General features: G+C 43.5%; 1 protein-coding gene across 1 annotated transcript in view; it reads left to right on the top strand.

Moving 5' to 3' along the window:
• Positions 1-12,948, top strand: part of FASN (fatty acid synthase) — a 41,830-nt gene that overhangs the window by 17,668 nt on the left and 11,214 nt on the right. Inside the window, exons 13-31 of the mRNA XM_069872822.1 lie at positions 392-526; positions 813-1,016; positions 2,231-2,346; positions 2,775-2,950; positions 3,308-3,499; positions 4,269-4,349; positions 4,438-4,623; positions 4,916-5,095; positions 5,310-5,513; positions 6,646-6,956; positions 7,104-7,490; positions 8,899-9,063; positions 9,261-9,379; positions 9,490-9,644; positions 9,965-10,168; positions 11,151-11,301; positions 11,772-11,950; positions 12,521-12,640; positions 12,787-12,909. Of these exons, the coding sequence (XP_069728923.1) occupies positions 392-526; positions 813-1,016; positions 2,231-2,346; positions 2,775-2,950; positions 3,308-3,499; positions 4,269-4,349; positions 4,438-4,623; positions 4,916-5,095; positions 5,310-5,513; positions 6,646-6,956; positions 7,104-7,490; positions 8,899-9,063; positions 9,261-9,379; positions 9,490-9,644; positions 9,965-10,168; positions 11,151-11,301; positions 11,772-11,950; positions 12,521-12,640; positions 12,787-12,909 (3,388 nt within the window). The remainder of the gene's footprint in view (positions 1-391; positions 527-812; positions 1,017-2,230; positions 2,347-2,774; positions 2,951-3,307; positions 3,500-4,268; positions 4,350-4,437; positions 4,624-4,915; positions 5,096-5,309; positions 5,514-6,645; positions 6,957-7,103; positions 7,491-8,898; positions 9,064-9,260; positions 9,380-9,489; positions 9,645-9,964; positions 10,169-11,150; positions 11,302-11,771; positions 11,951-12,520; positions 12,641-12,786; positions 12,910-12,948) is intronic.

A 12,948-nucleotide genomic window follows, 5' to 3' on the forward strand; every position in this document is an offset into this window, starting at 1 on the left:
TGTGCTGAATAGTCTTGTAGCCATGGGCAAAATGAGTGATGAATTAGAAGACCGAGAAGGGCAATAACCTCATCCCAGATATAGAATCATAGAATCACCAGGTTGGAAAAGACCCTCGGGATCATTGAGTCCAGCCATTCCTATCAATCACTAACCCATGTCCCTCAGCACCTCATCCACCTGTCCCTTAAACCCCTCCAGGGAAGGTGACTCAAGCCCCTCCCTGGGCAGCCTCTGCCAGTGCCCAATGACCCTTTCCGTGAAAGATTTTTTCGTATGGCTCCCCTTAAGTGACAAGTGGTGCAGGGCATAAAGGAAAAGCAGTGACTCGTACAAATCCCAGATACGTTGTGAGCTTTTACTATTAGTTCATTTATATTCCTCTTCTTAGGATGCTGTGGATGAGTTTGTAGCCAAACTGAAAAAGGATGGTGTGTTCGCAAAGGGGGTGCGCACTTCTGGAGTCGCATTTCATTCCCATTACATGGCATCTATTGCACCGGTGCTGCTCAGTGCCCTGAAAAAGGTAATATTGCCAAACTATGGTTTGCGTGGCTTCTGCTAGATCACCTCTATTTGAGGATAGGTGACGTTAAGTCTAAGGGGCGGTCCTTTCATTAGGAGAAGAAGGAAGTCTCCTGGAGAGCGTGTAGACCTCTGTGAGACCTAAGTTTTGAAGTCTACGGCCTCAAGCAGAAGGATGCCCTGAGCAATCATGCTGAGAAAAATAGCGTGCAAAAAGAGGGGCTGCTTGCTTGTGTTTGTCTTATAGTTATCCCTTGCTCCTGTCCCTTGTCCTTGTCTGTGTGTAGGTCATTCCACACCCTAAACCTCGTTCAGCACGATGGATCAGTACGTCTATCCCTGAATCTCAGTGGCAGAGTGATCTGGCTAAGTATTCCTCTGCGGAGTATCATGTGAACAACCTAGTGAATCCAGTGCTCTTCCGTGAAGGTCTGAGTCATGTTCCAACATCAGCTGTTGTAGTAGAGATTGCTCCGCATGCTCTTCTGCAGGTATCGTGTTTGATGTGTTTTCATCTATAAGAGCTTTGGATCTAATGGAGAGTATGTGTGAAAATTGGGATGGGGAGAGAATTTCGAGACTAACAGACCCTCTCTGTGGAAAATCTGTTATCACTGTCTGTACGCTGAATTTGATTTGAGGTTCTTGTCTTAGAAGGTAGTGGTGTCATCCCCCCTCCCCTAGACCAGGTAGCCTGATACCCCAGGAACTTTCTGTATCTGTAAACTCCTTTCCCCTAACAATCAGCTCCATTATTCCTTTCTCCTCACTCTGTAAGGGTTTATATTTGTAGCAAATGCAAAACATGCTCACAAGATCAGTGCTGTGGTCTTGTGCCTGTCTCTTAAGTCTTAAGGACTGGTTTCTTGTATTTGGTCTGTGCATGCAAGAGGAGAAAAACTATAAGAAGAATTGTAGTTAATTGTGAATCAAATTTAATAGCTATGCAATAATTCTAAGTTCTAATCCGATGTGTCTTTATTATGTCCTGTTACTCTTATTTATGCTTTGAACGTGACTTGAATGGAGAATCAGAGAAGAGCTTTTCAATTAGGCAGATATTTTCCTCTGTGAAAAGATTTTACACTGCAAGTTAAAACCATTATGCAATTCTGGACTCTGATGCAAGTGACTAAAGACTTCATCAGCTGGGATTGAGGGTGTTCTGATTTTCTCCCCTCCCACCCCCTTTTTAAAGACCGTTGGGATCAAATTGGGGAGAAGATACAAGTTGGGTCAGATGTTCAAGGTTGTGGTTTTTGTTTTAATAGCTGTGACTTGGAAAATGCTCTATAATGCTTCAGAATAAAGGGGCTGCTCCTGGCAATAAGGACCTAAGCTGTGCGCATGGGATGTGTGCGGATGCAAGTGAGAGGCTTGACAGGGTGACCATGCAGTTCTTGAAGTGCAACTTTTGATTCCCCTCAGCAGTCTGCTTGGGAAAGGGAGCTTTGTGGTTTGGCAGGATGTCATTAGGATTATGTAGGTTCTGCTTTTCTAGATGTGCAACTTCTTGGGTTGCTGGAAGGATGTTGTGCTGCTCTTCCTGTTGTTGAAATGGGGTACGTTCTAGCACCTAGTACAGAGCTCTTGGCACAGAGACGCATGGGGTTCGAGACCTACAGAGAAAAATACAGAGAAAAATTCAGAGACAAAGTAGTAAGCAATGCCTTCCACCAATGATTTATGGACTCTGCTTGAACAGGCCATCTTGAAGAGGACTTTGAAACCAACTTGCACCATTGTACCTTTGATGAAGAAAGAACACAAAAATAATTTGGAGTTTTTCCTAACACAGATGGGAAAGATTCATGTATCTGGGTAAGGAGACTAAGGGAGGAGGGTGAGTGGGGTATCAATTGGGAGAGAATTCAAATCTCTTCTCTAGCACACATACCTTCACAAGGGTTGAAATACTCCCTTCAACAAACCTGGAACAAAATGGGGTTTATGTCTCTACTTTTACTTATTTAACATTAGAGACTGCTTGGGCTGGGAAGATACCTTTTAAGTAGGAGGAGTCCCGTTCTAGAGGCTTGGGAACCTGGAACTAACTCTTGGAAATAAACTTTGCATCTTCTAGGCTGTTAGAATTACTAATTTTGTTGCAGTAAGTGTTCAGGGTGCTCCTCGAGAAATTTCAGACATGGAGCCCAGGACAAGTTACTGTCTGACCTCCAAGTGTTATGGTTAATTTTAGTTCCCCTCTCCACCCTTCACTATTGTCTTGATCCTTTTTGTCTTCCTAGGCTAAATGTTGCTGTAAATAACTTGTTCCCACGCGTGGAATACCCTGTCCCAGTGGGAACACCGCTTATTTCTCCACACATCAAATGGGACCACAGTCAGGAGTGGTATGTTCCAGCAGTTAAAGACTTTCCATCGGGTTCCAAAGGCACTTCGTCTGCTTCAGTCTACAATATCGGTGTGTTTGCCTCTTTGATTTTTTTCGGGTTGGTTTGTCTCTTTCTGAGATACATCTGTATTTCTTTTGTAAAACTAGGAAAAGGATGCTCAGAGCAGCATTCATGAAGCCATCTTCTGAAGCTTAATATTTGATTTGATTGAAAAAGACTGTATTTGCTTCTGAAATGGGATAAAAGAACATGAACAGAGCGGGGAAACTGTTTTGATTCAGACTTACAGTAGTTTTAAGACCTGCATGTTGCCAGGCAGGATAGCTGGGAAAACCACTAGAACCAATTCCAGATGTTGAGGGGAAAAGACCTCTTTACTGGGGTGTTTGTATTAAATTTCTATTCCTCTCTTGAATCTTGGACAGATACAAGTCCTGAATCTCCTGACCACTACTTGGTTGATCACTGCATCGATGGCAGAGTCCTGTTCCCAGCAACTGGGTATCTGGTACTGGCTTGGAGAACTCTGGCACGGTCTCTCGGCACGACTATCGAGAAAATGGCTGTTACATTTGAAGATGTCACGATTCATCAAGCAACTATCCTTCCCAAAAAGGGTGAGTGAGGAGTGGTGGTACAACTGCCAAACTATGCAGTGAAGATGGAGTGGGAGGAAAGAAATGCAAAGGAAAAGTGAGGAGGAACACGGGATTAAAAGTATAAAGATGAGTGCAACATGACTGAACAAAGAAGTGAATTCACACAGTTATGCAACACAATCAGCACAGAAAGGACAGAGATCTGTTAGAGCAAGTCCAGAGGAGGCCACAAAGGTGATTCAAGGGCTAGAGCACCTCCCCTGTGAGGACAGGCAGAGACGTTTGGAGTTCTTCAGCCTGGAGAAGAGAAGGCTGTGGAGAGACCTTAGAGCAGCCTTCTGTTACTGAAAGGGGCTGCAGGAAAGTTGGGGAGGGGCCCTTGATCAGGGAGTGCAGGGATAGGGTGAGGGGGAATGGTTTTAAACTGAAAGTGGAGATTGAGATGAGATCTTAGGAAGAAATGTTTTGCTATGAGAGTGGTGAGACCCTGGCCTAAGCTTCCCAGAGAGGCTGTGGCAGCCCCATCCCTGGAGGTGTTCAAGGCCAGGTTGGATGAGGCTTTGAGCAACGTGATCCAGTGGGACACGTCCCTGCCCACAGCAGGGGGTGGAACTGGATGGTCTTTGAGGTTCCTTCCAACCCAGACCATTCTATCATTCTCTTGTTATCGTTGTCTTTATTTCATGTCATGCCCGGTGTGTCTGGAGATGGTGAAAGAGAAGGCTGTGCTGGAGGGTGGTAGTAGTGAATGACCTCACAGTCCTGTTCCTCAATGTTTTTCTTGCAGGATCAGTACAGCTGGAAGTAAGATTCATGCCTGCTTCTTGCCGCTTTGAGGTGTCAGGGAACGGGAATCTGGCTGTGAGTGGTAAGTGAAGGAAGAAGTGTATGTACTGTCATACTAAAATCCAATATTTATGGACGCTGATTCTTACTCTTGCCACTGTGCCCATCAGGGAAGATTTTCTCCCTAGAAAATGATGCTCCAAAGAAATTGGATAACCAGCCAGCTGACCCTGGCATTCAAGTCAACATGAGCTCGAAGGCCAACCTCTTGAAAGAAGATGTTTACCAAGAGCTGCATCTGCGTGGATATAATTATGGACCAAATTTCCAGGGTGTTTTGGAATCAAATAGTGAAGGTGAATTTACTTTGTATAGAAGAATGAGCATGGTTAATGTAATGATGAATATCTGATCTTTTAATTCCATTTGTATTGGCAATCACCTGACTGTGCTTTGCGTAGTAAATTTTATTTTGTGTGATATGGAGAACAACTAAGGGCAGGCATTGGGAAAGCCTGTGTAGAACTGGAGTTGGAATTTACAGGGAAAGCAGGGTACATACAGCAAACTTTGCGTTTGATAAGCAGCAACTTCTGGCATCTGCTGAAGAATAAAATCTCAGTGAGGCTTCCTCTTCTTCTCCTGCAGGAACCACAGGCAAAGTTGTGTGGAACGGGAACTGGGTGACCTTCCTTGACACCGTGTTACACGTTGCAATCTTGGGTGAGACAGGGCGCGTTCTACGCTTACCCACCAGGATTCGCGCATTGTCTGTTGACCCGGTGCTGCATCAAGAGTGTGTGTGCCAATACAAGGACGATGTCAAAGGTAATATTTTGTGCTTGGGCTTTTGCTAGTTGCAATGACTGCTCTGTGGATGAACATATGACTTCATAAGAAGTAGGATGGACTTCCGGGGGTCCATCTTGGTCTCCAAGCTATTCTGCAGCTCTAACAGCCTGACATAGCACAGTACACCTGATCACCTTCAATGAAATATTTGGTGTTTGATGCAAACTTATGTTTCTTTCTTGTCTTTCAGCTGTTGATGTCGTTATGGATCGCTGTGTTGCTAGCATTCAAGCAGGAGGTGTTCACCTCAGTGGTCTTCATGCTTCAGTGGCACCACGACGACAGCAGGAACGGAACCCTCCCACCCTGGAAAAATTCTGCTTTGTGCCCTATACTGAGAATAACTGTTTGTCTTCCAATACCCATCTTTGTGACTACTTGAAGCAGTGTAAAGGTAGAGTGGGACTGGTTTCTTATCACACATGAGGATTTGCCCAGCCTGACAGAAACTAAAAGCTGCTTTTGCCTAAGGTATCTTTAAAATGTGGGTAGGAGTAAAGCTGTGGGGAAGGGCATCTACTCTTCTCTAACAGTCCATGTAGCGTCAGATGGTACTGCCACCTCTGCAAGTGGAAAGGGCACAAATCATCATCTTCAGGGAGAAATCCAGCCTAGTTGCTTCAGATGTTCTCAGAAGATCCTGTTTCTCAAGTCTTTAGCTTTCTTGGTTTGTTTTTCCCTGTGAACTGCCACGACGGGTAAGCTGACATGTCTGTTCCCGTTTGATTGTGGGTGCAAGAGCGTATCCATGGAGGGAAAGTGGTTTAGCGAGGCAGGCCAAAGAAAAAGTTTGTTGTGGTAAGAATAGAGCAGGAGCAGCTTGATGTATCATGAACCTAGTGGCCTAGTTACTCCCCTCTTTGAATGGGGAGGCATCCACTCAGCTCATCACTTGAAGTGTCTTTTTACCAAAGGGAAAAAAGCTACTGTTTTGTAAGGTTTTTACTCTAGTAATGAATAATGCTGCATCTTGAGACAGCAGTTTTGCCATTCTATATTGATGAAGTGTCTTCATGCTCATCCTTTGATTTTAAAGATTTCTTTTTCCCTGCATGCCCAAAGACTGTCCCAGACATTTTTTTTTTGCGTATGCTCTAGTGGGATTTTTATTTTATTTTTCTTAATGCTGTTTCTGATCTCGGTCAGGATGAGCTGTTTTTCCACCTGCTTATAAAGCAAAAAAGAGTATTTTAGTAGCTGTGGAAATCTACAACTTCCCTCTGCACCTCTCTACATTAGCTGGAGGTTTTCTTTTAGTTGCCCTCTCTGTCAGAGTCCTGCCACAGGTAATTTTAGAGGTTTAGATTGTCTTGACTCAAAACCTACGTGTTTGGGGGCTGCAACTACTGCACAATATATGTGCGTGGTGTACGTTCACGTGATTTATGTCTTTGTGGCTAGGCTAATGATAGAAGATGCTGTAATTTGTGGTGCTGATCAGCCTATATAGCAAATGGGGGCAAGGAGGAAAAGAGAAATCTGTGGAAAATCTGACTCTTCCTTTCATTTCCCCTTCTCTTCCATAGATCTGATCCAGAACTTAGCGAATAAAATGGTGGTGCACGGCATCAAATTAGTCATTCCTGGACTGGAAACTGCAGATCCTGAGGCAGAGCCTTTATCCACACAGAAAGGCCTTCAGCATATCCTTGCTGAAATGTGCAGTCTGGAACCAAATGGAAACCTCCATTCGGAGCTTCAACAGATCGTAACCCGAGAGAAAATGCACCTCCAGGATGATCCTCTTCTCAATGGATTGCTAGACTCTTCAGAGTTGAAGACTTGCCTGGATGTGGCGGTGGAGAACCTATCCAGTCGCAAGATGAAGATAGTAGAGGTTAGCTGGAAGCTTGGGGTGGAACTATAGCTAGAGTTTCCAGGCCTTCCAGTAAACTGATTGCATGTTTCTATTGTTCCATTCATACTTCTGGATATCATACATGTTTCAACTTATTTTTCCCTTTTCCTTGCCCTTTTCTCACAGGTTCTTGCAGGAAGCGGACATCTGTTCTCTCATATCAAAAATGCTCTGGCTACGCAGCCCCTGTTGCAGCCTGACTACATTGCCACTGACCGCAGCCTGGAAGCTCTTTCAGCTATTGAAACAGAGCTACAAGATGCTGGAGTTGTCCTTAGCCAGTGGGATCCATCTAGCCCTCCCTCTGGAAACCTGACCGATGCTGACCTGGTGGTATACAACTGTTCAAATGTTACAGAGACCACCCCTGAAATCTTCTGTAATTTGGTGGCTGCAGTGAAGGAAGGAGGGTTTGTTTTGATACACACCCTTCTTAGAGGAGAAACTCTTGGAGAATTTGTCAGCTTCCTTACTAGTCCAGATCTACAGCAGAAACACCAGTTCCTGAGTGAGGTAAGGCTTCTGGAAGGACAACTTTCTTGGTGGATAGTGTGGAGTCTGCTGTTTGCGGGTGCTCTTGTGATGAATGTCAAGTAGCCATTGCTTACATCGCTCTCCGTTGAAGCTCTCTGCAGGAATATGTAATAAACACCTCTTCAGAAGAGTTACAAATTGCCACATATTAGATTGGGACAGTAAACTGTGAGTTCAGTAAGGAAAGCCTTAATGCACTGAAAATTATTCCTTGTAATTTGTGTATCCGTATAATCTGTACGAAAACACCGATCCAGGGTAGTTCCTTTATAGTTAAAATAACGTGCTGTGGTTTTGGGTGAGGTACAGCTTTATCACTGTAGGATCCTAAAATGCTTCATTATCAGACTCTCTCTCTTCCTTTTGCTATCACTGCTAGGAGTGAGACTTTACAAACTAGTTAAGTTCTAGCATAGAAGTGCTCCCAGAAAGGAAGGCTTTTCTCTTGTATTTTTTTCTCCCTTCCTTTCTTTCCTTCCCACTTTATCTTATTCTGTCATGGGACACAGCATAATAATCCCATGGGGGCAGGGTGTCTGCTTTAAATCTGCAAACTGGTGTAACATGCAGATGAACTAGTGCCAATGCTGGCAGGAGAGAGGAGAGTGAGTGGCTGGGATAAGGGTGGGAACTGGGGCATGACTTTCTCTTGGCAGCTGAGGGACTAAGCAGTAGTGGGAAACTGCCCCTCTACAGAACATACGCATTCTTCCTGCTTTGATTGGCTGGAGACAGTAGCATTTCTAATGAACTTTTTTGTTTATAATTCTGGAGTGTTGGATTTTGAATTTTGCACTTTCTGCAAAGATATTTCATGGAGATTTGAGAAGAAAGGTTGAATTCTTTGGATTTGCATCTTACTCCGTGGAGAGGGGGATAAAAAAATAACTGTGAGATGCTACTGGAGCTGATAACTTAAAACCTAGATCTATCATAAGCATCAATAGCTTGGTCTTTCCACTTCTGTTACTTTCTGTGTTGAGATCTGTACATTCTCTTTGTGTCTGGACATGTGCCTTGCTGCTGGAATTAAATTCTAGACATGTTCAAATACCTTATGGGACTTGACAGCACGGACACTGCTGTGTGGTAGAACTACTTCCTTAACTGGGGCTTCGTGTTACTTGTACTACTGCTTTCTGAGGACCTTTTATCAATGTCTAGACTATTCCTTCTGCCTTAGAACACTGTTATGTTAATTAAATATATGTTTGTACTGAGGCAATACAGAACGGATGCCAAGATTTCAAGTGAAAGCATGAAAGAGGTAGACAGTGCCCGTTATTCTTGGTGAAGCAGTCTTTGAGGAAACCCAACAAGAAGTATAGATGTGACTTGTATTTTTAATTGACTTTCCTGTTAACTGGTGCTTTACCTGATTTGACAGGCACAGTGGGAGAGCTTATTCAAGAGTGCCTCACTGAATCTGGTTGCCATGAAGAAATCGTTCTTTGACTCTGTTATTTTCCTGTGTCGCCGGCAAGCCCCTGCCAAAACACCCATCTTTCTGCCAGTAGATGAGAATGATTTTAAGTGGGTTGAATCCTTAAAGGTGAGAATCCCTGTGTCCTAAATATCTGAATTTCCAAATCATTACGCTTTCTAAATGAGATATTTAGCAGTGTTAAAAGAAGCGTGTGTGTTCGGTTGCTTTTCTTAAAACAAAAGTTATTCATCACTGCCTTAAGGATGTGAGGGCTATTTCCTTTCTGTGGTTCCTAGTAAAACAGTCTGGGGTTTGTCCTGTAGGGGATCTTGGCTGAGCAATCGGAGCAGCCTGTGTGGTTGACTGCCACCAGTCGTGGGAACTCAGGAATTTTGGGAATGGTGAACTGCCTCCGCCTTGAAGCAGAAGGCCACAGAATCAGGTATGTAAGCGTGCCCTTGAGGCGCAGTTGGAGATGAGATATTTTTAAGTTAGCTGCCTTCTTTTCAGGCTTATAGCAAAACAAGCAAAATATCATCTCTTGGCTTTTAGGTGTGTGTTCATTTCCAACTTGAAACCTTCATCAGCTGTCCCGCCCACAAGCCCTTCTTCCCCGGAGATGGAGAATATTGTTCAGAGGGACTTGGTGATGAACGTCTATCGGGATGGAACGTGGGGCTCCTTTAGGCATCTCCAATTGCAGCAAGGTAACTCCTTTGAGGTCTGGGGATCACGTGCAGGGCCTTGAGTCTGAATGGCCTTTGAATAGAAAATGAGTAGCTGTTGTTCCTGCAGTTATTTTTAAACGGATAATTTGGAATTCTGCTTCAGCTCAGAGTGAATTGCAGCGTGGTCTGGTGTCAGGAGGAGGGACGAGCTATTTGATGTATGGGTACAATTGCAGGGTAAGAAGGGACTTTTTGGAGAGCAACTGGATAAAGAGATAGCAATTACATAAGGAATTTACTTGCTCTGGAAAGTGTGCCTGTGTTTAATGTGTATAAAATTGTTACTGTTCCTTCCTCAGCGCAACCTCAGGAGTTGACAGAATATGCCTATGTAAATGTATTGACTCGTGGAGACCTCTCATCTCTTCGTTGGATTAGCTCCCCGCTTCGTCACTTCCAAACAACTGATCCCGATGTTCAACTCTGCAAAGTCTATTACTCATCTCTCAACTTCCGGGACATTATGCTGGCCACAGGAAAGCTTTCTCCAGATGCTATCCCTGGTGAGTTAAAATTACACTAGAAGAAAGCGTGTTTATGTATTACTGCTCTGGAATTTATTCACCTCATCTTCTAAACGTTAGCTATGCACTGGCTAAAGTGTATATCAGGTTTTCTTTAGCAAGAAAACATACTTCTGAAAAGGAAGTATGGCCCTGCTGCAGGCGTGTACACCAAAAACTCATTAAGTTCTTCTTGCAGTTGCAATCCCATATTTTCATATGGCAGAATTAATAAACCTTTGAGGAAACATGATATCAAGTGTGAGGTAAAACAACTTGATAGAGGTTCTAGAGATGGGCAAGGTACATACTGAGATAAGAATGTTGCAAGTTTCATGCTGCCATACTACTAGATATGCTACGTGTTTAGGGGAGGAAAAAACAGGTGAAGTAATCTTCCGTCTATGAAATGGAGATATCTTGCCCCGTAGGAAGTTAAGAGCTGATGTAATGTCTAAGTAGTTTTAAAGCTCTGTTGCAAGGAGGAGGGGAAGTACGTGTAAAAACTGCATTTGGAGGTCGTTACGGGTGACATCATTAGGGCTGGATTTCCCTTCGTTGCTGAGATTAGTGTCTGCCTAAAATGGATGTTTGCAAAAATTAAGGTTTTGTGGTAAAGCTGGTTTTGCTGTGATCATCCTTTTTAGTTTGTTGGTCATCTTTGTAGTTCGTGTATCATTCTTAAGAGGAACAAAATTGTTTCTGAAACAGGGAGGTTCCATTAAATTTCTGAAAACTGGAAACTAAAGCAATATCATCAAGGCTAAAGAGTAAGGCTTAATGAGATCAAGTCCTTTTCTGCTACTCTTGTTATTGTTAAGAGTGAAAAATTAACTATGGTGACTTACGAACTGTGTAAATAGTAGACAAATCCTAGCAGATATCTGTCTCTGGGGTTCCAGCTTTTGGTGACTCCCTGGTCCGTGCTTGGCCATGGATTTTGGAAGAGAAATTTCATTTTAAAATGCTTCTGTTCTTTCAGGTAACTGGGCTTTGCAGCAGTGTATGCTGGGCATGGAGTTCTCAGGACGGGACATGTCTGGAAGAAGGGTGATGGGATTGCTGCCAGCGAAGGGTTTGGCTACCGTGGTTGACTGCCATAAGGATTTTCTGTGGGAGGTGCCTAAAAACTGGTAGGTCAACTTCTGTTTTCTTGTTTGTGTATGTAGTTAAGGTTTGCCTTCCTACCTGCACCTGACAGCCCCGATGAGACGAGAGGACCACATAATGGGTAGATCCCTTCTGGGAAATAACAGAGCTATAGTCTTCTGAGCAGCTGTAGGATCTGATTTAGATCCACTGCAGGAGCCGAGCTCTGTTTTTTGACAGTGGCTTGTTACAGGGGTTTTAACTCTTTCTTTGGTCTCTTATCTCAGTGTCTTTGAGCGTGCACTGATTTTTTGGTGTTGCTTGTGTTCCTGGCTAATTATTAAATTATTTTTGCAGAAGGATGAAACTCTTGGCTGTGCTCTGCAGCTGTGGTAGTCTGCTATGTGACCGAGCAATTTAACCTTTCTAATGCTGAAAAACGAATTTCATCAAAAGAATCGAGTAGTCTCTTCCAAAGCTAAAGATCTCTTCTCTCTTTCACTTTCTTCCTTAGGACTCTGGAAGAAGCAGCTTCTGTGCCTGTGGTTTATGCCACTGCTTATTATGCTTTGGTGGTTCGAGGTGGTATGAAGAAGGGTGAGAGTATCCTCATTCACTCTGGCTCAGGTGGTGTGGGCCAAGCAGCAATTGCTATTGCCCTGAGCATGGGCTGCCGCGTCTTTGCTACTGTGGGTGAGTACTCAGGGTCCATGTTATGTCAAGGAAAAAAAAAAGTATTTTATATATGTATAAAACCAGAAGAAATGTGTGTGTGCACACGTGTTTAAGTATAAAAATACATGTTCGCTTATATACTCTTCCCCTAGTATAGTCACCTGTAATGTTGATCTAGATTCTAGAGTGAGAACAGGATACGTGGTAAACACAGCTACTGACTAGGTGCTTCAAAATTCCACGGCACAGACAAATTTATCTACCTCCATACACTATATAATCAAAAGTACAGAAGAAGATCAAGACTTCTTCATTTTAAATTCAGTGATGCAACCGAAGTGTGTATCCATTGTCCAGCTTGGTCCATTTCTGGTCCTTGCTGTATCTCTTAACTGAGCAGTAACAACTGGACAGCCTTTGTCCTAAGGTTTGACACTTTAAAAGCCTGAGAGCTTCAAAGAAAATGCTCCATGACTGTTCAGACTTTGAATCCTTGGGAAAAGATGTGTGGATGAAAATGGGCTATTTCATCATAAAAAAACTTAATATAAGAGTACTGGCGTCACTCAACCTGTCTTCTACATCCAGGCTCCACTGAGAAACGCAAGTATCTCCAAGCAAGATTCCCACAGCTGGACGCTAATAGCTTTGCCAGCTCCCGAGACACCACCTTTGAGCAGCACATAATGCGAGTTACCAAAGGAAAAGGTACAGTCAAAGAATACTTTTCCTTCCTTTGTCAGGTATGCCACATTGTGGCTGTACTTCCTAAAGACAAAAGAGTCGCTAGAAAACAGCATTAGGCTCTCAGCAGAGTTGAGTTTATTAAATAGTTGCTTCTCCTTTCATTGCAGGTGTCAACCTTGTGTTGAATTCCTTGGCAGAAGAGAAGCTCCAAGCCAGTTTGCGTTGTCTTGCTCAACACGGGCGCTTCTTGGAAATAGGCAAATTTGATCTGTCTAACAACAGTCAGCTTGGTAAGTTGGGGCATCAGGAAATACATCTTGCTAGGTTTA

The sequence above is a fragment of the Phaenicophaeus curvirostris genome, chromosome 19, assembly GCF_032191515.1.
Source record: "Phaenicophaeus curvirostris isolate KB17595 chromosome 19, BPBGC_Pcur_1.0, whole genome shotgun sequence".
NCBI classification, from domain to species: domain Eukaryota; kingdom Metazoa; phylum Chordata; class Aves; order Cuculiformes; family Cuculidae; genus Phaenicophaeus; species Phaenicophaeus curvirostris.